The 22,681-nt window shown below is 36.4% G+C and overlaps 1 protein-coding gene across 1 annotated transcript in view; it reads left to right on the forward strand.

The window, feature by feature from the left end:
- The window catches only part of LOC127648766 (phosphatidate phosphatase LPIN2-like), a 55,289-nt gene that overhangs the window by 22,398 nt on the left and 10,210 nt on the right, over window positions 1–22,681 (forward strand). The window contains exons 3-12 of the mRNA XM_052133521.1: window positions 5,668–5,763; window positions 7,045–7,340; window positions 8,632–8,739; window positions 9,550–9,676; window positions 10,703–11,039; window positions 17,377–17,476; window positions 17,638–17,825; window positions 18,116–18,209; window positions 18,291–18,360; window positions 18,475–18,567. Of these exons, the coding sequence (XP_051989481.1) occupies window positions 5,668–5,763; window positions 7,045–7,340; window positions 8,632–8,739; window positions 9,550–9,676; window positions 10,703–11,039; window positions 17,377–17,476; window positions 17,638–17,825; window positions 18,116–18,209; window positions 18,291–18,360; window positions 18,475–18,567 (1,509 nt within the window). The remainder of the gene's footprint in view (window positions 1–5,667; window positions 5,764–7,044; window positions 7,341–8,631; window positions 8,740–9,549; window positions 9,677–10,702; window positions 11,040–17,376; window positions 17,477–17,637; window positions 17,826–18,115; window positions 18,210–18,290; window positions 18,361–18,474; window positions 18,568–22,681) is intronic.

Raw genomic sequence — 22,681 nt, forward strand, 5'->3', positions numbered from 1 at the left:
TAGATCAAGGTTGCTGAAACAAAACAGGCATTCAAAATCTCAACAACATCCTGTGCTCACTTCTTGTACCGTGAAATGAGATCCAGATCTTGTAAACATGCACGTCAGATTGCTGTCATGATTTATACAGATATTAAAATTCTTCTCCATTACTCTGCACACACACAAATCACCTAGCAACCCTGAAACTGGGGCTCAGAGGCCCCAAACAGACAAAAACAAGCTGGGATGAAAGGTGCCCAAAGAAAAGATGGTGAGAAAACAGAAAAGCAGAGGAAAATATATCTGTAGTTCCCTGGAGCCCTAACTAAAGGATAATTTTTTGACTCAAAACAGCTCTGTGTCAGGCTGCAGTTGCGTCGGGCTGTGTAGCGCTGTGATATCAGGTGTGTAATGTGATACCCCACTTTTGTAAAAAAAAATAAAGCAATATTACACGAGCAAGAGTGCTGTGTGGCCTTACATCAGCATAGCTGTGATTCGACCGCAGGCAATCATAGCCGTGCCGATTTAGGGCCGTAAAGCACAATTGTGCGTGTGATGCATGCTTGCGAGAGAGATTGAGCGTGTGCAATTATCTGCATCTGTTGCCACACCCAAGCAGAGATGAACAGTAAAGCTATATAGCTTTACTGTGAGTAAGAAGCTGAATTCAGCCTTGAGTGGTGTTAGTCAGCTTGCTGAAGATAATGGAATTTTGGTCAAATACATCCTATTTTCTCTATGGATAAAAAAAATTATATCGTACCAGCGGTTTACGACTCGCATCACAATGTTTTTTGTCACCACCTTCTGGCTTAAAATATATAATGTCACAGTGAAAAAGGAAAAGACACATTTAGCTGCTCTTAAGTTTAGAATGGCACGGACGCAGTGCAGTGATACAAACAGTAAAGCTTGAACGCTTCTCGTCCAATCAGATTTGACTACTAGAACTAACTATTCTAATGGTCAGACATCTGATTTTGGATTCAAATATTTATCAAGGCTCACATCTCTTGGATTGAAGTTTTGACAAAGTTTCAGTTGGTAGCTAATAGGGATGCTAATGAATAATCGATGATTGATTATTTGTTGTTAATAATTTGATCGATTTAAGATCATCAATTTATCAATTTCAGCACAAATGCATTCAGTAATTATATCAGCAGGTAGAGACAAGACCACCTTAAAGTCATCCGCCACTAGAGGTCACGTCCTGTCAACAACACAGAATAAAAAACACAGCCTCTCATCCTCCGCTTCCTTCCTTGTAAAGATGATGCAGGTTCAGTAATCATGGATTGTTTCTCTATAGATGAACATTTAAGTTTAGTGTATAAACAGTGATGGTGTGTTAAAATGCAACATGACAACAAGCAGTGTTGATCCACCGATCTCCCTGTATCATCCACACCTACAATCACATCAGTTCTCGTCAGAAGCACATTTACTTGAAATCTCATTGTCACCAATGTAGAGGTATGGTATTAAATGTATTCACACAGTGTGTTGTTATTTGACATGATTTCAAATAAAAAGTAATGTCTGAAATATCTTACGGTCTACAATGTTACATTTGAATTAATTTAAATCTGTATCTTGTATACAAGTTATTACTAACAGTAATAAATTAACAATAATATAATGTAAATTAATTAAAACAAACTGAATGTATAAAAAAATACACTAAACTGAAAATATATTAAGAGGGAAATACCAGTACTCATTTCTTAAGTGAATATTTCTGCTTAAACTGATTCAAAATAAATGTATTTTAAATCTTAAATGATACAACGGTGTCTGACATTGGCAGCATAATGCAGAGCTCTATAGTAAAGTAACTTAAACTCCAGCACTGTGTCAATAGATTGTTATGAGAAAAATCCACCATTTTCATGTTTTTCTTGAGAAAAATTTGTTTTGTCTACATCAGGGATGACCAACACTGCTCCTGGAGAGCTACCTTCCTGCAGAGTTTAGATCCAGCCCTAATCAAACACCCCTGAACCAGCTTATCAAGGTCTTTAGGATTACTTGAAAATGACAGGCAAGGTGTGTTTGAGCAAAACTCTGTAGGAAGGTAGCTCTCTAGGAGCAGGTTTGGTCACCCCTGGTCTACATTTAAAGTCATTTTAATTTAAATGGCATTTAAAATGCTCATTGTTTCAAAGCAGTATGTACATTTGCTTATCTACTGTATTGAGAGAAAAAAAAAAGCCACCGGACAGAGAAACTCACAGCACATTTGCATCTCCTTTCCTCCTCGACTTCCTGTCAGACTCGTGAACTTGCCACACACACGTATGCAGCCGAGAAAATGTCAGAGAGAGGCGAGGGGGTCTGACATAAGTGAGTGTGTTTGTGTGAGTTAAAGCAGTGTTTCTCAACTGGTAGGTCACAGGTTTATTCGGACTGGGGCACGGACAGCAGGGAGAGAACAATTCCATGGTTCTCCCATTGAAGATATTTTGGCGGCCCCCAAAGTGATGGCCTAATTAATGATGCCGATGCAGATTGAATGATAATCTCGCAATCAGCTAAAGGCTTCTCATCTCATCCCTCGATTATTGCAGAGTGCAGACCTCAAAACTGATGTGACCAATTTCAATTCTAGTTACGTTACGGAGCGTTACGGAGAATGTCAAGTCGAAGATCAAACAGTAGGCAGCCCTGATATGCCAAACAGCACTGAGCAGGAAAAGAGAAATATAAACAACTATTTTTATTATATATATTTTTTACTATATATCACCTTTACAAAATTGTTTCATGATTTGACATGAGTAAAAGTAACGGTTATATTTTGACAATGGTATAGTTTCATATGAAAATCTAAAGGTAGAATCTATTAGACCTCATTTTTTTTATCAACATTGGCAGTTGTAGATAAAGTTTCAAAATGTGTTTCAGCTATTATTAATTTTTTTCATAAATACAATAATTTTTTTATAATTATTACTATTATTTAAGACTAGCTACACTGATATAACCCTGGTAATGAGGAGCCTTTCCTCCGGTGTAATATGCATGTTTTGTTTGAATTATGTTTAAAATTAGGAAACAAATGGGATAATAATAGGTTCATAAGTAAATATGCTCTTACATTTTTCAAAAGGGGGAAAGAACTTCCGGTTGCTTTTGTTGATGTCAAGAACAAAATTGTCTCTTGATTTCATGTTTTTGTACTTTAAAACCATGAGCAAAACTATGCAACATAAAAGGAAATGCGACCAGAATACATTAAATACAGGTTATGATTTTACTATGGTGGGTCGCCACTTGATTTCCAATGTAAAATCTGTCCTGACAGTATATGTTAAAGGGACAGACTGGAGCGGTCTGGCTGTGCTCTGGCGCACCTACAGTATATGTTAATTGTTAATAATCATAGGATATTACTTTAAAAGCTCACACAGCTGATGTTATTTTTCATTTGGTAGTTCATTTAACATGCTATACTAACATGTAAACTAATGTTATCGTTACATGCAATTTTTTTTATCATGTTTATTATTATAATTCTATTAGCTTATTCTTTTGTATTTTTTTTCAAAAGGGAGATTTTTTTTTTTTTTTTTTTTTTACACACACTTCCATAAAAATTTTTTTTCCAATTATAATAAAGCGTTTTATAATTCAACCTAAAAACCCTTCTGTTTTCACTCCTTTAAGGGTCATTGTAATTGATAATAATTATGTAATCCGTTTACCATGATCCTGTTATCGTACCCTGAAAATCTCATACCGTTGCAACCCTACAAAGCAGCTTTAAAGAAAATCATGCCTTTTTAAAGTCTTAAAGCCACCAGTGAGCAAGATGAAAGTGACCGTCGAAGAAGAATAAAATTCCTTTCAATAGTTAGTTGAGAGGAAAAAATACATTTAGTGGAACCTGACCTCTGGCTTTGTTATATGTACATAATACAATATTATTTAGTGGTTTGTGCCCTCTTCTCCTGGTTTCACTGTGTAACTTTAGCAGTTTTACCAGCTTATCCAATTCACACAAGTGTTGTGCTCGTAGCCGTTTACGTTTCGATGTCAAAAGCAGAGAATAATAAGTCTCATGTAATCATGGGTTTCTTATGTTATCCTTTTTTTGAATTAGCTGTTTTTTGATAGTTAAGTATTTGCTGTGCAGGTAATCATGCTCTATGAAGGTTGGGAGGAGCTGGCTGTTAATTGCAACTTGCTGTTGCTGTTTCTGCCCTGCAAATCCACAGATTTACGCTGTGGTACAGTACATGTTTGATGTACTGTACCACTGGAACATGACACCGTTGTTTGGCAAATTCAACCAGCTGTAATGCTTCAATCTACTTGACGTTTGCCATCAGTCTTCGGGCTCTCAGCTCACCTATGTAGACTAGTTGCTCTGTTTTCCTGTGAACGCTCTGTGCCGCCTCTCCAGGGAGGAGACTGTTTCAAAGCTCTCGGTGTTGCATTGTTTTGTTTTTATCACACTTATTTATATATGTATATACAATACATGTATCAAATGGAGCGCATTGTATCCTACGATACAGTATATATATTTTTTCACCCCTAGTGGCCTTATCCTATAACAAGGTGCTATCTCATGATTATTCATGACACCATGTGACAGGCGCTACAGAATTATTTGGGCTCCCTGTGGCAGAAACTTAAATCGTGACATACTTGAGTGCTTCAAACTCTCAAGTGCTTCAGTTGAGAGAGTTGATACCAGGGTGCGTGTGTTCAAGGCTGCATGGCTTCCCCACGATGCAGATAGAGGGACAGGACATACTTTCAGTCAATGGCAAAACCTTCAATATGTTCACACAACAAGATTTGTAGAGAGGTGGACCTAGGCTCATTTGAGATTTGGATTACATTGATAGTCTTGGATTGAGGCCATCGATCTGTCAAACATAAGGTTGCACGGTATACCGGCACTAACAAAATGTCACTATCAAACTAATTAAAATGGTACAATATCATAGTGTTGCTAATTCTGCTACCAAATTACAGTAGTGTGAGTATTTCATTTGCATTTGCATGACTATAATTACAAGTCATTTTCTGTGTAATTTCATCAGAAATATGAGGTTATTCATTTGTTGACAAGTATAGATTTAGTATCGATACCCGGGCTGGTATAATACTGAAGCCAAATTTTTGTAACAGAGCAACCCTAATCCATACTTTGTGTGAGTGTTAACCTATTTTAGCAATTTTATATTTGTGAGCAATCAATTTGTCAATGTCTTGAAATAAGTCTCAAAAGTTATTAAAATGTTTTGCTGAGATTTTTTTGAAAATGTGGTCCGAACTTAACTGTGCTAAACAGGAGCATGAACCTTTAAATTATATTTAAAAAGTAGGCTACAGGCACGTATCCTACTTCAGTGGCTGTTTCATGTTTTCACGTATCCCACTACAGTAACACATTTTTCTTCGACGTTGATGTTTTCAAGTTTGCTTTAAAACGGTTTTGTTGGTCAAAAATGAGACTTTGTATAAAAGCTTTGAAGGAAAAATATACATCTTGTATTTTGAGTTTCAAGCTGTTCACTGGTTATTATTTTTAACAGTTAATCGTTTTTCATTTATTAACGTTGATGGGTGTTGTTGATTTAAGGAAATGTCTCCCAAGTAGCTAGATATGTTGATGGCTTCTGAAATAAGTCCATGTTTTAAAATAATCCCCTGCAACTCTTTCAGATTGACATAGAGATAAATGGGGAGCCTATGGATCTTCACATGAAGCTAGGAGATAATGGAGAAGCCTTCTTTGTGCAGGAAACGGAGGAGCAGAATGTATGTATCCTCAACTTTACATAAAAACAGGGTTCCCTTTTTCATAGAAAGACTGAAAATATCAGATGATTTTAAAATTGTATTTTCAAGGCCTGAAAAAAGAATGGAAATTTCTAGTCATTATACGATATATTTCTCTTGCTATGCACGGTTTTAAAATATTTCATAATCTAAAAATGCATGGACAATAGGGCTGCACCTAACAATAATTTATCGATTAATCTAACAATAATTTTTCTGATCTAATGACTAATTTACAGATTTTTCTAAAGATTTTTTTATTGTTATTACTTGATTAATATAACAATTAATTAACCCAAAATAAATATAAAAAAACATGTCTCATTAATTTCGATATTTTATTAAATTATCTTCTCTTAAAAAAACTAATGTACAAGAACCAAAGTGTGCACTGCAGGGCATTATTCTGCAACAAAAATAGCCCTGTTTTAACTGGTAATCCCAGCCCTAATGGACAACGATACAGTCTCTTCAAATTGATTAAAAAAAAAAATGTAATCCTTTACAAGTCATACTTTTATGAATGATGGGAAAAGTCATGGAAATTCATAGATCAAAAGGTGTGGGAACCCTGTTGAAATGTAGCAGCAAATACAATCACTCACTTGAGTGAATTTCTTCATACATGCATATATATATATACATATATACACACACACACACACACACACACACACACACACACACACAGTCAGGTCTATAAATATTGGGACATCGACACAATTCTAATCTTTTTGGCTCTATACTCCCCCACAATGGATTTGAAAAATGTTCCAAACAGTTGATTTGGCCACACCTAATGTTTTTGCTATCTCTCTGATGGGTTTGTTTTGATTTTTCAGCCCAATTATGGCTTGCTTCACTGATAGTGACAGCTCTTTGGATCTCATATTGAGAGTTGACAGCAACAGATTCCAAATGCAAATAGCAGACTTGAAATGAACTCTGGACCTTTTATCTGCTCCTTGTAAATGGGATAATGAGGGAATAACACACACCTGGCCATGGAACAGCTGAGCAGCCAATTTGTCCCATTACTTTTTGTCCTTTAAAAAGTGGGAGGCACATATACAAACTATATTAAAGCTGAAAGTCTGCAGTTAAAGCACATCTTGTTCGTTTCATTTCAAATCCATTGTGGTGGTGTATAGAGCCAAAAAGATTAGAGTTGTGTCGATGTCCCAGTATTTATGGACCTGACTGTATATATAGGGTTGTCTTTAGGGTTGCCAAGTTTTATCATCTTTCTGCTTTTTGAAGGAGATTGTCCCAGCCCACCTGGCCACTTCACCCATCCCCACTGAGAGTCACTTCTTCTGGATTGGAGGTGATCACAGGCCTAGTCCGAACCTGGATGATGATCCACTGGATCCTGAAGACCCTCCCGAGCCCCCTATTTCCAGCACAGGGACAGGCAAGAAGAAGAAGAGACGGAGGAAGAAGCATAAAGGGGACCCACGGCGAGAGGAACTGACCCCTCCAGTTGCTGTCAGCTCTACAGATGACATCTTTGAGATGGAGCTGAGTTCAGATGAGGAAGCTGCTTCGAACACCAGGTATGAATGAATGAATATACATTTATATATTTCTTTTCTGACACTACACTCAAAGCACTTTTCAAAGTGAACAGGGCACTCCTCTCCACCACCACCTGTGTGCAGCATCCACCTGGATGATGCGACGGCAGCCATAGTGCACCATTACGCTCACCACACACCAGCTGTTGGTGGAGAGGAGAAAGTAGAGTTATAGAGCCATTTAATTGATGAGGAATATTAAGAGGCCATGATTGATGAGGGCCAATGGGGGAATTTGGCCAAGATACCAGGGTTATACCCCTACTCGTTTCGAGAAGTGTCCTGGGATTTTTAATGACCACAGAGAGTCAGGACCTCGATTTAATTTCTCATCTGAAGGATTGTGCCTTTTTACAGTACAGTGTCCCTGCCACTATACTGGGGCATTAGGACCCAAACTGACCGCAGTTTGGCCTCCCTAATACCTCTTCCAGCAATCAAAGTAATCAAATCAGATCAGTGGTTCCCAACATTGTTCTTGGATGCTCCCCATCACTGCACATTTTGTATACCTCCCTTATCTGACACAACCAGTTCAGGTCGTAGAGTCTCCATTAACTAGCTAATGAGTTTAATCGGGTGATTAGGGAGATATCCAAAATGTTTAGTGTGGGGGGGTCTCCAGGAACAGGGTTTGGAACCACTGCGATTAGATAATGCAGACATACTGACATCTGATGTTTACCGACTGTTCTTGCGAGTGTGTGTTTTTTTTTATTTTTTATAAATAGATCAAAATAACACTTCTTATGCATTTGCTAGTTTTCACCTCTTGTGACTTCATGTAGTCATGTTTGTGGAGGATGTTATTTTGTCCATGTTCACATAGCCAGGGTTTGGCATTGACAACTGTATTTACTAACCGGTAGAACTTTCCAATTGTCCTGTACATTCAATAGCAGACAGGAGAAGATGGAATAATGTCTGTTTATATGAATAACCTAAGTCAATCCTCTTTTCTAGCTCAAACAATACCTGCAGCCATAACCAAAATGTATTTCTCTGCATAAGAACGAAGCAAGAATGCCTTTTTTTTTTTTTTTTTTTGTGGCACAACAACAATAATGTTTTCGAATGCAGTTCTGTTCTGTACTGCAAATATCATTTGAACTCTCTTTTAAAGTTTGGGAAATTTAAAGGAGTCACGTTGGTTATAGATGTTGTCAGTCTCTTTATAACCAACTGTGTATGAACATATCCATATTTCACACTCCAAACAGGACTTAAAAGGTTTTTTTTTCCACTGCTTGAAATAAAGTCTTTCTTTCAGATCATCTTCGATCAGTACAGTTCGAGACATTGAACCCAAATTACCAACAGTTCGTCATTCTTTGGACAGCTACCCTTTCTCTGATGGAGACTGGTCTCCCTCAGATAGGTTTGTGTTTGATTGTAATCTCACACACACTTTAAAATACTTGTATATGTTTAATCATTATCACATCAGAGGACATCATCACCTTTGTAATGTGTCTGCCCGGAGTCATTTCACTGACTTACATTTCACAACACACATACATACACACACACACAACAGCTTGTCGGCTGACAAACTTTAAGACCTGAAAGTCAGCATGAAATAAAAAATGATCTACATACATTTTTATGCTCAATTCTTCAGTTAGGAAGGAAAAAAAGTTTCTTTTGTAAACTCATGAAAATGTTAACTTGTGTCACTTAAATTTTTGTCTGACAACACCTCAGCCAAGCAAGGAATTGGTAATAATAGCACACAAATATGATTTTTATATATATATATATATATATATATATATATATATATATATATATATATATATATATATATATATATATATATATATATATATATATATATATATATATATATATACAAAATAAAAATGTTACCATTGGGATATATCACAATGCTCTTGAGGATGCTGTTGACTTTCAGCTCATGTCCAGGTCAAAAGGCCTCAAAGTTTTTCACACAATCAACTGCAAAGTCGCAGTCATGTCTGGGTCCATTGTAGAACTTGTTACGATCAACTACCATAGATAAGATCCCACCCTAATTTTTTTTTTTTTTTTAGATATATAATATTATAGCCCGTTTCACTCAAAAAAAAACAAAAAAACTGTTTTTTGTTGACATTAAGACTTTTTTTTTTTCTCACTGACACTTTCTGTATTGGTTCATCTGGGTTTGTTGTTTTATTTTGTTCAGTCATGCCATATCAGAGGCCTTCTCCCCCAAGAGTGACTCTGAACTGGTTGTTCGGCCCTCAGAGAGTTTGCTCAAAATGGAGTCACACATGCAGTGGACATGGGGAGAGTTTCCGGAATCTACAAGGGTAAATTGCATTTCAGAAGTGTTTGTCCTTTCTCAAGCTTCATGTTGTATTTATTTAGAGCTGTCAAAATGAATGTGTTAAAGCATGTGATTAAAGTAATAGGTAAAAATACAAGAAGTTTATTAACATGTTAATTGTTCTTAAATTGTAATTGTAAAACTAATTTACTGCATAAACACTTGTTGGAAGTGCCTTTGTAATGTGTCTGCCCGGAGTCATTTCACTGACTTAACACACACACAACAGCTTGTCGGCTGACAAATACTTGATTTTTATGTAAGGTGCATTTTAAATACCTCAGAAGCACACATTTTTAACTATCACCAAAACTCAGAATAAGATGTTTTTGTCTGCTTTGCGCTTTGCTCTGATGCTCTGACGTGAATCATGAATGATTCATGATGTAGGCAAGCAAATGGCCACAGTCTACCGGCAGATTAATATTGTGGCGGATGATATTTAATGCCCATTGCAATGAAAATGCAAAATATGGGAGGACTAGTTCAATTAATCAACATCCCAGTTTATGACATTTTGGGAAATGTTACTTAAAATGATGGTATTTTAGGGCATTTCTATCTTTTTATACAGTGGAAGGCTTTGTTTGGAAAATAAAGTATTGTTACATATTGTTTTGTTTTCTTTCCCTAAAATGGAAATAAATGGTGTGTGTGTGTGTGTGTGTGTGTGTGTGTGTGTGTGTGTGTGTGTGTGTGTGTGTGTGTGTGTGTGTGTGTGTGTGTGTGTGTGTGTGTGTGTGTGTGTGTGTGTGTGTGTGCGCGCGCCAAAGTTAGGATTAACTACAAAAAATTGTGTGTGCGTGTCAAAGTTAGGATTAACTACAAAAAATTGTTATCTATAAAAAAAAATTATCGACTTGACATTCATTGATTATTTCATTGATATTAGTAATGCATAAATATAGAAAGCAAAAACATGGCCTGTTTCCTAGCATATTTTTGGAGTTTGTTCCATGGTTATGATTGAAGCCAAGCTCATCTGTACTCTCAAAATGATAATTTCCAGGTTTCTAAGAAGGAGAAGATGGAGCTGGCAAAGACCGTAACCATAACGCCTTCAGAGAACACTCACTTTAGAGTCATCCTGAGCTCAGAGGCTATGGAAACAGATGAAAGAGGGCCGGCCTTAGGAGCTACAAGCTGTACCATAGTGAAGCCTGAACCCCGCACCCCCGTCACCCCCAAAACTCCCGCAGAGTCAGAGTTGGAGACAGTACTTTGTGGAGTAATGACCTCCACTCCTTCAGACAGCCCTCCTGATGCTCCTACTGCTTCCTCTGCTGCTCTAATTGAAGACATGGAGGATGTTGGCCCCAAGACTGACTCGCCTTCAAAGAAGAAAGGTGGGTATGTTAAAGATGATGTGAAATCAAAATTAGAGTTTTTTTTTTTTTTTTTTTGTCCATGTGTGTTAGCTTTAAAGCAATCTATATGCTAGTGCATGGTTTCTCAAATGTTTTTAAACCAAGGACCCCTTTTATAACCCCAAATTCAAAGCTATTCAAAGAGCGCACAAACAAAAACCATAAAATGAAGTTTGAGAGACTGTCTGTTGCTCAGAAACATAACAGAGAACACTACAAAGCTCAAACAGTAAAGATTATTTTCTTAAATTATTATCATTTCCCCCTAGTCAAAGTATGAGATTACACATAAAAAAATAAACGTTGAAGATTCGTGGATTTAATTAATTTTTATTCGGTTAAACTTTAATTTCACACTACAATATTCATAATTAAACAACAGATCCAATAACACAATTCAATCATTATTTATTGGGGAAAATTGTCATTTTTAACTCTTTGCTTTTCGGCAAATAAACGGAAGAGTGTTCCTACATTATAAAGTCTCTTCCATTCGGCAGTGAACTGGACTATTCAAATAAATGACTTATATTGAAGTGGAAGATATATATATATATATATACTGCATAAATGCAATGAAATTGACTAATATTGGCCACTGTTAGACAGATGGTATGGTTAAAGGTTTACTGTCAGGAAATACATTATCACATTTGACGAAGTTGTCAGTTATACTAATATGTATAACTAAATGTATCTACTTAAGTACTCTGACTAATTACTCGAGTCAATTACATGTTCATAACTATATAATAACATGCCTGACAAATGTCTATGGCTGCCGCTGCATTGTCTTATTGTTTCAGTGTATCGTCTATTCATTATTATAGGCCATTATAAAATAAAATGTACAAAAGAATGCATAATTAAAATATGCTTCATATTTTTCTTTCTGTGAAGATCTGCCCAACTCAAGGAATCCGCTTGCCAATAATACCATAGTATTATTAGTAAGCGTCACCATTTAAAAAAATTTATACTGTCTGAATGTCTATTTTCAAATAACTGGAGACGACATAACCATTTTTTTTTAATGTGTTTTAAGTTGAAGTTCAGTTCAGAGATGCAGGTGTGTGCGTGCAGGCGGGGTGGGAGGCTTACTGTCAGTAGGGCTGCAACTAACGATTATTTTGATAATCGATTAATCTAACGATTATTAGAATGATTATTCAGCGATTATTGCAACGATTAATCATTAGCTCTTAACCGATTATTCTGTTTGTGTCCTGACATAAAAGGTTGTATTAAACATGCTTTCTAACAATAAAGATGAAAAAAAAATAATCTTTTAAAAATACCTCTAAATGACATTCACTGAATCAAAGGGGAAAAAAAATCCTATTGTTATAATATGTTTTTGTCTTGTTTTCCATTTTAGAAATGCCTAAACATCCTTAAAACAAGATACATTTAATTGAGAAGCAACATATCATATATTTAGACTTGATTTAAGAGAATGTATTTTAAATATACATGGTGTATTTTGTATACAAGTGTATTTTTTTTTACTTTGTTATACTTCTGCAAGCGCAGTAAAGACAAAATATACTTCTATTCAAGATCTATTCTCTAAAAACAAGTATAAATATCTTGCATCACCTGAGAAGCAGCATAGATCTTTTTTAAAGGGTTTTTAGATATTTAAAAATATTTGTATTTTTAATATTATATTCAACATTCTCAGATATAAATGTTTTCTTCTGCAGTATAGTTGCCAAAAAAAAAAAATTATACGTTGTTTTACATATTTATATTGGAAAACAAGCCAAAACAAATCAAAAACATATTTTTTTGCCGTGTATAATGGGGCGAAGGCTACCCTCTCTCACCTTTCTGTTCACTTCAGTCCATCTTTAAATCACCAAAAAACAAACATTGCCAATTTTCGTCACGATAAGAAATGCACAGTAACATATATTATGATTCAATCATCGTGAGCCAATATGTTATAATCTAGCTGCAGTAAGCATGCGCGCTCGAGGGACAATCGTTAATGCGACAGAGTGTGCATCAGCCTGATGAAGATTCAGAGCAGTGTAATTCCTCTTCCTCTCCCAAGTCAGGTGCGAGCTGCAGTGCTGCGTTTTTAGAGATCTCATATTACATTAGATCAAACGACTATTTCAGCCCTAACTGTCTGTGACAAACATTCACTTTTTAAACAAAAATCTATTATTGAGTCAAAATTCTAACATTTTAAATGATTATAAAACATGTTTAACAAACATTTTCAGAGACTGGTGTTCAAAACACGTTAATTACACTCTTTTGATTATTGTAATGATAGCATTTCAGCATCGTATATCAGTTTGGCTGCTATGAAACGTCTTACGAATGAGAACAAAATTGTAATGTAATGAATCTCAAAATTAAATATAGCCACAAGCGGCAATCATCGGGGTCCAAGCACATGTGAAGAAATAACCAAAATAATCAGAATTGACAGAAATTATCCAGTGGATGACAAATAATACAAATTGACTGAATTGACCTGCCTAAACTAAATTAGTTGAAAATTGGGGAAAAATATGATTTGTTACTTGGATACTAGGGTAACCCCATCTGGTTGCTTGGCAGTTACCAAAATCAAAAGGCTCTTTTTTTACCCTGATACAAATGAATGAAACCTGTAGTCCCTTTGATATTCTGGTGCAGAGATATGTGATTTTTTTTTTTTTTAAATTAATTGTCATTGTAAAAAAAAAAAAGAATTATGTAAATTATATAAAACAATGGTTGATACATTTGTTTTTTACTTTTATAGCACCATTAAGAGGTGGAGATGCACAATTGTTTTTTGTGTGTCCATTTGAATTACTTCATACATATGTGTACCACATTTGCTGGCAATATCTGATTCTGTTCTCGAGTTATATATAAATCTTTGAAAAGTGGCATGCCCATTATGATCATCCTGGTGTACCGTTTGATGATAACTCAATGTCAAAATTCCTTTAACTTTTTATTTTGGGAATCCAGAGAATCATTCTGCACTGGTTTGGTTCCGATTGGGCGAATAGCCTAGGACTAGTTCGAAAAAGTCGTCTTAAGTCGTCTGAGATAACTTAGTTTTGTTTCACACCAATGATCCTTTTAAGGTAAATTTGTTCGGAATTAGGAGATCCAAAATATGGCATGAATAACGTGTTTCTTTGTGCAACACAGTGCTGTAAACAATGATTTACATGCACATAAAATGCCATAGTGCCTCCCGGTGGACAATATTTGTCAAAGTTTGCACAGACCTCTTGGGTGAAGAGACAAATATGCATACCAAGTTTATTTCCGATCAGCCTTATTTAACCCTTTATAAAAGCTGCTGATTAGACGATGGTGGCCATGTTTTTAAAGATATGTGCCTGTCCTCCTATATCTTGATGGCACCTTGGACACTGCATGCAAAATTTGATCGGACCAACGGTTCCATAGTTAGAGCCATTTCTAGTTTAATTATTGCGCCACAAAGAGGCAAAGGTGTGCGATATTTTGTGTGTATCCTCACAATAAGCCCAGACACGTGTGTACCAAATTTGGTGACTATCTCAATCCATTCAAAAGTTATAACCATTTTAGTTAAATGGACACACCCACTACGATCATTTTGGCATATTATAATTTTTCATAATGGGACTCTGCTGAGCCTTTCTACACAGGTTTGTTTCCGATCGGGCAAATGGCCTAGGATGACTTTGTTTTTAATTTTTGTTTTTCAAGCAATTCAAAATGGCAGGAAATTAAAGTGGTGGAGAAATACTGACAGAGTGCACTCTTCGGCATTATGCAAGGAAACGAAGGTAACTGAGTTTCTAGCCCTTATAGTTCAAGAGTTATAGCCCAAAATATATGTTTTGTTTTATTCGCAATAGCACCACCTAGTGTCTGACGGATGTGTGTCTGTATGCGTGAGTAGTGGGGGGAATTGGAACCAAGTTTGGAATCTCTACAACTTGCGGTCTCAGACACACAGACACTTTTAGGGCGGAAAAAATAATAATAAATATAGCTGCAAGCAGCAATTGTCGGGGTTCAAACTTTTTAAGAACTTTCAAAAGTATGCAAAAAAGGTATGTATTTGTATATGTACTTTTGTAAGTTGCTGAATTTGAAAACTGGTGTTGTATTTGACTGTCTTGAACGATCCTGAAACAGGATAATTATGGTGGTCTTTTTAAAACAAATTTTTTTTAACTGTTATAAAGCCACAAAGCACCCAATCTCCAAAAAAGTTTTAGAAATTGTAATATTTATTTTAGGAATTATAGGCTTTTGGATACACTTGGTCAAACTCACAAGATAAATGCAACCCCTAGATCTAGGGGTTATTGATCTAGGGAGTCCTAGATGTAGTTCACAATAGCAGGTAACATTTGGATAATATACAATAATTTACACACCATTTATACAGCCATTTTGCTGAAATTTGATTGACTGCTATGTTTTTGTATCATATTGTAGAATGTTAGCATTTGGCCCTTAAAAGAAGCAAACCAATTTTCAAATTCATTGATAATATAGTTGCGGAGTTATGAGCATTTTTTTAGTTAGAGAATGTTTAGCAAATATTTTAGGCAAATGTTTTCGCTATTATGCATGTATACTCAATGTGCTGTTGTATGTGTATCACGTTTCGTAAAATTTGGCCTTTTTCGTTTTTTAGATATACAACGCCTGACAAATTCGTTGGCTTATAGCTTATCAATGCTTCTAATCAAAATTCCTTTAACTGTCAGGAGGGTTCATAGTAGACACACCAATTTTTGTGAGAGTCGGATATACAGCCTAGGTGGAGTTTGAAAAAGTTGCTTTTTTCGAAATTTTTAATAGTGGAAGCATTTTATAAAATGCAATAAAATGAAGATATACATTTTGTAGGTCTTTATGCAAGGAATTGTGGGTAAAAATAATTGAGATTATTCAACTCCGTTGTGGATTTATTCGCAAAAACTTAAATGTCCTTGTTGTAGTGTCAATTTGTGGCAGATTTTTCATGACACTTGGAGTACACTGCCTCATTCTGACATTGTCTACAAATATCTCAAGTTTCGTCATGTTTGGCCGTTCAGATTTGATGTTATTGGCTGTAGGCGGCCATGTTTTTTAATTTGTCTGACTGATATTGTAGGATATGTTAGCCTTTGGCCACTACAAGATGCATACAAATTTCATTGATCATATGGTTGCAGAGTTATGAGCTTTTTTTTTTTTTTGTTGCAGCGTCTTTTGCGTGGATCCTCAATGTCCATGTGTGTCACATTTTATAACATTTGGTCAATACGTACAAAATGGATGATGCCTGACCAATTTGTTGGCTTCTATCTTCACAACGCTTTGACAAATCAAAAGTCCTTTGATACATTTTTGTCAGGAGGGATCATAGTATACACACATACATTTTCGTGCGACACGGACATACGGCCTAAGAGTTCAAAAAAGTAATTTTTTCATATTGCCGCAAAACTTTTCATGACTGAAATGAAATCGGTTGACTCAAGACGAGCCATGGAATCCAATGATGTAAGATGTAAGAGTTATGGCCCAAAATTTAAACATGATCACTATAGCTCCACCTTTAGGCTGATCGGGCCAAAAATTTATACGCTGTAATACTCTGGGGGACTAATTTCATAATATTTAATAATAAAAATAAAAATCCTTACAATTACAATAGACCCCTACAACCCCTAAAAATAATAAGAAAAATTAGAAAATCAGAACAAATACAATAGGGTTCCTGTACCTTCGGTGCTTGGACCCCTAAAAATAAGCTCCCTCTTTGACACGTTTGTGTTTAGTTGTCAGGTAATTGTCACTGGATTTAGAATCAAGTGAAAAGTCACATCTTTCTTGATGGCCATCGATCGTCGTTTTCGTGATAGATCATCGCTGCCACATTCGAGTACCCGAGTACTCAAGCCCATCCCTTGTTAAAATATGACAGTAGCATACTTAATCTAGCAAGATTAACCAAATTCACTCATTGTGGATGATATAACTTGAAATACATGTTGTTAAACCCCTTCTTTTATTACTGAAAGCAATGGCTTGATGGATATTGTCCAATATCATCCACAGAAGCCCCTGTACGCATGTAAAAAGTAATATCTGCCTTGTCACCTTAAAGCGAATGTCATTAACCAATCAGAGTTGCTGTTACCATGGAAATAAGCAGCTTTCCCCACAATTAAATTTGCTGTCCAGAATCTACAATTTTATTATACTGGCTATTTGAATATATGGTTCTAGACTTATGTTGTATTTTTATACTAGTCAATAGCTTTATATTGAAATACTGACCTTAAAATTTTGGTTTTTTTAGGCGTCCCAAAAAGGAGTCAGCACCAGGGTCCTGAAGACATCTACTTGGATGACCTGAATGTGCTTGAGCCTGATGTTGCTGCTCGCTATTTTCCTAAAAGGTATAAAAAGAATTGCACATTTGATCTGCATTGCTTTCAGATCAGATTATGCCAGTTGGAGAGCAGTTCATTACAAGTTTACCCAGTGTTTCTGATAACGTTTTTACATTTATGTTGGGACATTCTCCCATGCTTTCCTATTGTGTCATTTGTGTTTGCAGTGATTCAGACCCCAGCTCCAAGCACTGGATGGACACTGGGATGCACTCAGGCTCTCAGTCCCCACAGTCTGTGGGCAGTGCTGCGGCTGACAGTGGCACTGAGTGCCTGTCTGACTCTGCCAGTGATCTACCTGATGTCACTCTTTCCCTGTGTGGAGGACTCGGAGAAAATGGAGAGATTTCCAAAGGTATGTGTGTTTTTTTTTTTTTTTTTAAGGTGTGGAGGCCACAGACCAGGTCTTTAGGTGTGGCAAGAAGCACTTGTTAGGATGTGGTTAATTTCGTCAATTCCATTATGCTTATTCATTTTGCAGACACCCTTTATCTGATGTGATTTACAAATGAGAATAATATAATCATAAGCATTTAACCCAAGGGAGAAAATTATACAATCAGCACAACCATACCAATTTTCATCTGAGTGCCAATATTAGATTCAATGAGTTGAATGAAACTGTCATTTTCTGTTTGCTTATAGAAAAATTTATGGAGCATATCATCACGTATCATGAATTTGCAGAGAATCCAGCAATCATAGACAATCCAAATTTGGTTGTGAAAATAGGAAACAGGTGGGTTTGATTTTCAAACTAGTATAACTTGTAGACAAAATACTTGAGCTTGTAAATTGCCTGTTTTCCTTGTTATTTTAGGTATTACAATTGGACATTGGCTGCCCCTTTAATCTTAAGTTTGCAGGCATTTCAGAAGAATTTACCCAAGGTATTTGCTTTTCTTAATAGGATAGTTTATTACTTGGAATGCTATTTAAAATTTTGCAGTTATTGTGCTGTTAAGTGGTTAGGTCAAATAGCCATTTGTCAATTATCTGTTAAGGCTACAGAGGAAGCTTGGGTGAAAGAGAGGATGCCAAAGAAATCAGGCCGCTGGTGGTTCTGGAGAAAGAGGGCGGACAGCACTATAAAACCGGTACTACAAGATTATCATTTTGTGTTGATTTAAAGAACACTGTTTAAACTGAGAGGATTGTCTTTGCAAAGGTTTTACTCACTAAGAGTTTTCATTACTAGAGTTTAGTAAAGACCTTTTATGCAGTTATTGGTCTTTTAATCCCACTGCATTCCATCATTTGTCTTTTAGACTTCTGTTACACAAGCATCAACCTTTACATAACTGTCTGAACAAAAAGACGAGGGCATCTTTTGTTGTGAAGAGGAAAAAAAAAGATGTTGCCTCAAATTCTTCTCTCTAGAGGAAGGGTTGGCAATGTTTTTGACATTGAGTGCCATTTTTAATTTTTCTTATAATGGCTGTGCAGAGAGGAATTTGCATCAGCTAGGTTTAGAATCTGGCAGCTGCTGTAACTTGGAGGTCCATCGACTTTCTCCAGCAGCTCTGTACCTCGAGTGCCGGTGGAGTGAATGATTACCACGTTGTGTGTTTTCAGTACGTGGGAATGGTCAGGTCATTCTGTTGATGAGATTGCAGTTACCGGATCCCTTCCTGGCCACGTACTGTGCCACTGTGCATGCTTGGAGGGCAGCACCCAGCATTTAACAGCAGTGGTGACAAGTGACCATTAATTTCAGATATGCTATGTGTCCTTTTCTTTTGTGTGGGCTTAGTAGACCACATAAACTGCTCATACCTCTATCAATAGCCATCCATTACAGTCCATCTTACTCTACTTTGAGTGAGATGTGGGAAAGGGAGTGAGTCTTAAAATGGAGTTGAAAGTTAATTGATTGCTCCCACATGTCAGCAGTTCAGTGGCAATTTTAAACTCTGTCAAATGGAGAAAGAAAAGCCAAAGTGAAAAAGAAAAGCCATTAGCAAATGGATGATGAAAAACATTTTAGAAGGTGCTTTTAAAAATTACTTATGCTATTTTATTGTTACATTTAATTGCATTTTAAACATGAATACATGTATTAATGCAAATTTTGTTTTGTTAATATTTTTTTTTTTATAAATGTTTTAAATTTAAATGTCTTTTATTTATCAATTTATAAATTAGCTTATTTATTCACACTTTTTTTTTCTGATATTAAACAAAATGTATTCACACATTGAACACAGAAAAACAAAACTTATATATACACAGAATCAATAATTAACCCCCACCCTGGCCCCCAGTGGTCATACATGATATTAGACCTGCACCAAAAATATATATATATATATATATATTTAATAATAATAATCACACATCCAGAAATGCCAGATATCTGCCCCATTTGCTATTCCCAAAAATAGTACAGAGCAGGTGGTGCAACTGTAAATACCTAAAGAACTGACATCTAGTAATCCCAAAATGTTGAACCATATTTTCAAAGGATCTTAACACTCCGCTCTTGTATAGGTCACCGAGTGTATTAACCCCCCTCACAATCCTGACCTGCACGAAGGGGACGTATTAATGCATAATTTTGGTTTCAGCCATGTGCTCGAGGCAACATTTAAATAAATGTCTGAATTAAACGCTCTGGACACTTGTCCATACTGATTGCAAATGCGAGAACTGGGTTTAACTTCTCAGGTCAGTTTGATAAGGCTTTGTAATGGAGAAATAGGGATAAGAACTTCCTGTTCAATGCAAAACCAGGGAGGGGCTCGCTTATGTGGAAGCGACCAATGAGCCAAATGTCTGAGACCTAACATAATAATAATAATAATAATAATAATAATAATAATAATAATAACAAATCTTTGGTAGGCCTAGCCCACCTTTGTCAATTGGCCTATGCAGCTTACTGAAATGTAATCTTTGACGTTTACCATACCATATGAAGGACTTTGCTATCAAATTGCTTGAAATAAGAGATGGGGACATCTATAGGGAGAGACTGTAGCAGGTAGTTGAATTTTGGAATACTAATAACATTAATAATAACATTTAACCTTACCAATCATAGATAAATGTAATAAAGCCCACCAGCCCACATCGCTCAAACATTTTTATTAAAGGAACAAAAATGAACTCACACTAAATCACACATTTGCTGGGAATAAAATTCTGCAAATACTTAATGCCCTGTTTGGGCCACTGAAAAGCCTTCATTGGGCAGTAGGCTGTCAGAGCCAAAGGTTTTAGACCAATTAACTCTGTATCCCAAGAACTTGGAAAAGGAATTAATAATTCTTTGGAGGCAAGACATCGATCTGAGACAAATAATAAAATATCATCTGTGTAAAGCAGAAGGTTATGCGCCACGCCTCCCGCCATCAGCCCTGGAAAATCATCCTCCTCTCTTATCGTGGCTGCTGATGCTTCCAGGGCAAGACAGAACAGTAATGGGGGAAAGAGGGCAACCCTGCTGGGTGCCCCTATCCAGAGTAAAGTAATCTGAAATGAATACATTTGTTTGTACCGCCGCTACCGGGTGTCTATAAAATTGCCTAATCCATCCAATAAACGGTAAATAATAATCGGTTAGCCAACATTTTTGACAATATTTTAATGTCTAGCTGGATCAGGGATATTGGATGGTAACTCACACTCGCTTGGATCTTTGTCCTTCTTAAGAATCAGACAAAATAGTATTATATCTGTATTTCACTCGGGTCGATTCTCTGAGGTCATCAGATGACATTCGGTGCTTCAGCTCTACCTCAGCATTTTTAATATTCCTTTCTATCTCAGAGTTCTCGTGCTTTGGATTTTTGGATGAATGAGACATACTGTATGAAGACCTTCCTTAAGTGCCTCCCAAGCCACGCAAAAGGGATAGCCAGTGGTGGCTCAGCGGTTAAGGCTCTGGGTTACTGACTGAAAGGTCAGTGGTTCAAGCCCCAGCACTGCCAAGATACCACTAATGGGCCCTTGAGCAAGTCCCTCGACCCTATCTGCTCCAGGGGCACCGTTTCATGGCTGACCCTGCGCTCTGTCCCCAGCTTTTCATTGGGTCTGTACCTGTACTCTGCACAATGAAAATAAAGTTGAATCTTAATCTTAAAGTGCCAACTATGATTTATTTTTTTCTGTATGTGGCAACATCTCTAAACTCACCAGAGCGTGTTCTCAGACTAAGATGTTTCCAATTGAACAGTCAACAACACATGAAATGAGGGACTTGGAAAAACAAAACAAAATCTATTCTAGAATAAATCTTATGGACTGATGAAAAGAATGTATAGTCCCTACCAGATGGGTTCAAAAGTCTCCAAATATATGTAAGACAAGGATATTTGCACATTCTGTGAAGCATCAATGTTGCTCTAGGGTGCTTACAGACAGCTTCACTATGATCCAGCACTAAGTCCATCAAAAGATTAAAGTCTCCTCCCAATATTATATCATGAGAGTTGCCAGCGCCTTGCAACATCCCTTCAAGATCTATAAAAAAAAAGCCCTGATCATCAGCGTTAGGTGTGTAAATATTAGCCAAAATCAACCTTTACCCCTGAATTTCTGCTAAAACAATATGACCCTAATTTATCTTTACTCTGTTTTAGACTTTTGAATTAAAGATATTTACTTATCTATGTACTGACTCCCCTGCTCTTACTTGAGCCAGCACTAAAGAAACAAGAGACACTCCACTTTTGACATATTAGAAAAAATGAATTGTGTGTCAAAAACAAAATGATAAAGACCACATTCCAACTTTAGCAACAGTCAAACCCAGAACTTCCCCTAGAACCAAAAGAAAAAGGAAAACGGTGTGGATTAACCCTGCACATGTCAGCGCCAAACGCCGCCCATCCCTCAAAACTCAAACAGTCCATGTACGTCTACGAAAGCCCTCGTGACATATTTGCCATCGGATTGCTCAAGGCCGGTGTTTCTATGCAAATTTTGTGAGACAGAATTACATAACAGAAGAAAATCTATAAACAATCTCCAGCCAATAGGCAGGATAAACGCAAAGAACATGTAGATTCATCCACATAACTGTCCCGAAGGTGTGTTCCTCCAAAAAAATAAGCTACAGCCGCTAGCGAAACAAGAAAACACACACTCAAAGCCTTTCAGTTTCCTCAGGTGGTCAAATTAATGTTCAGTGAGCCGGCTGTTACATGAGTGCAACAAATGACCTAATCCCTCCAATGTCCTGCAAAAAATACTCCACAAAAAAACTCC

The sequence above is a fragment of the Xyrauchen texanus genome, chromosome 9 (assembly GCF_025860055.1).
Source record: "Xyrauchen texanus isolate HMW12.3.18 chromosome 9, RBS_HiC_50CHRs, whole genome shotgun sequence".
Lineage (NCBI taxonomy): Eukaryota > Metazoa > Chordata > Actinopteri > Cypriniformes > Catostomidae > Xyrauchen > Xyrauchen texanus.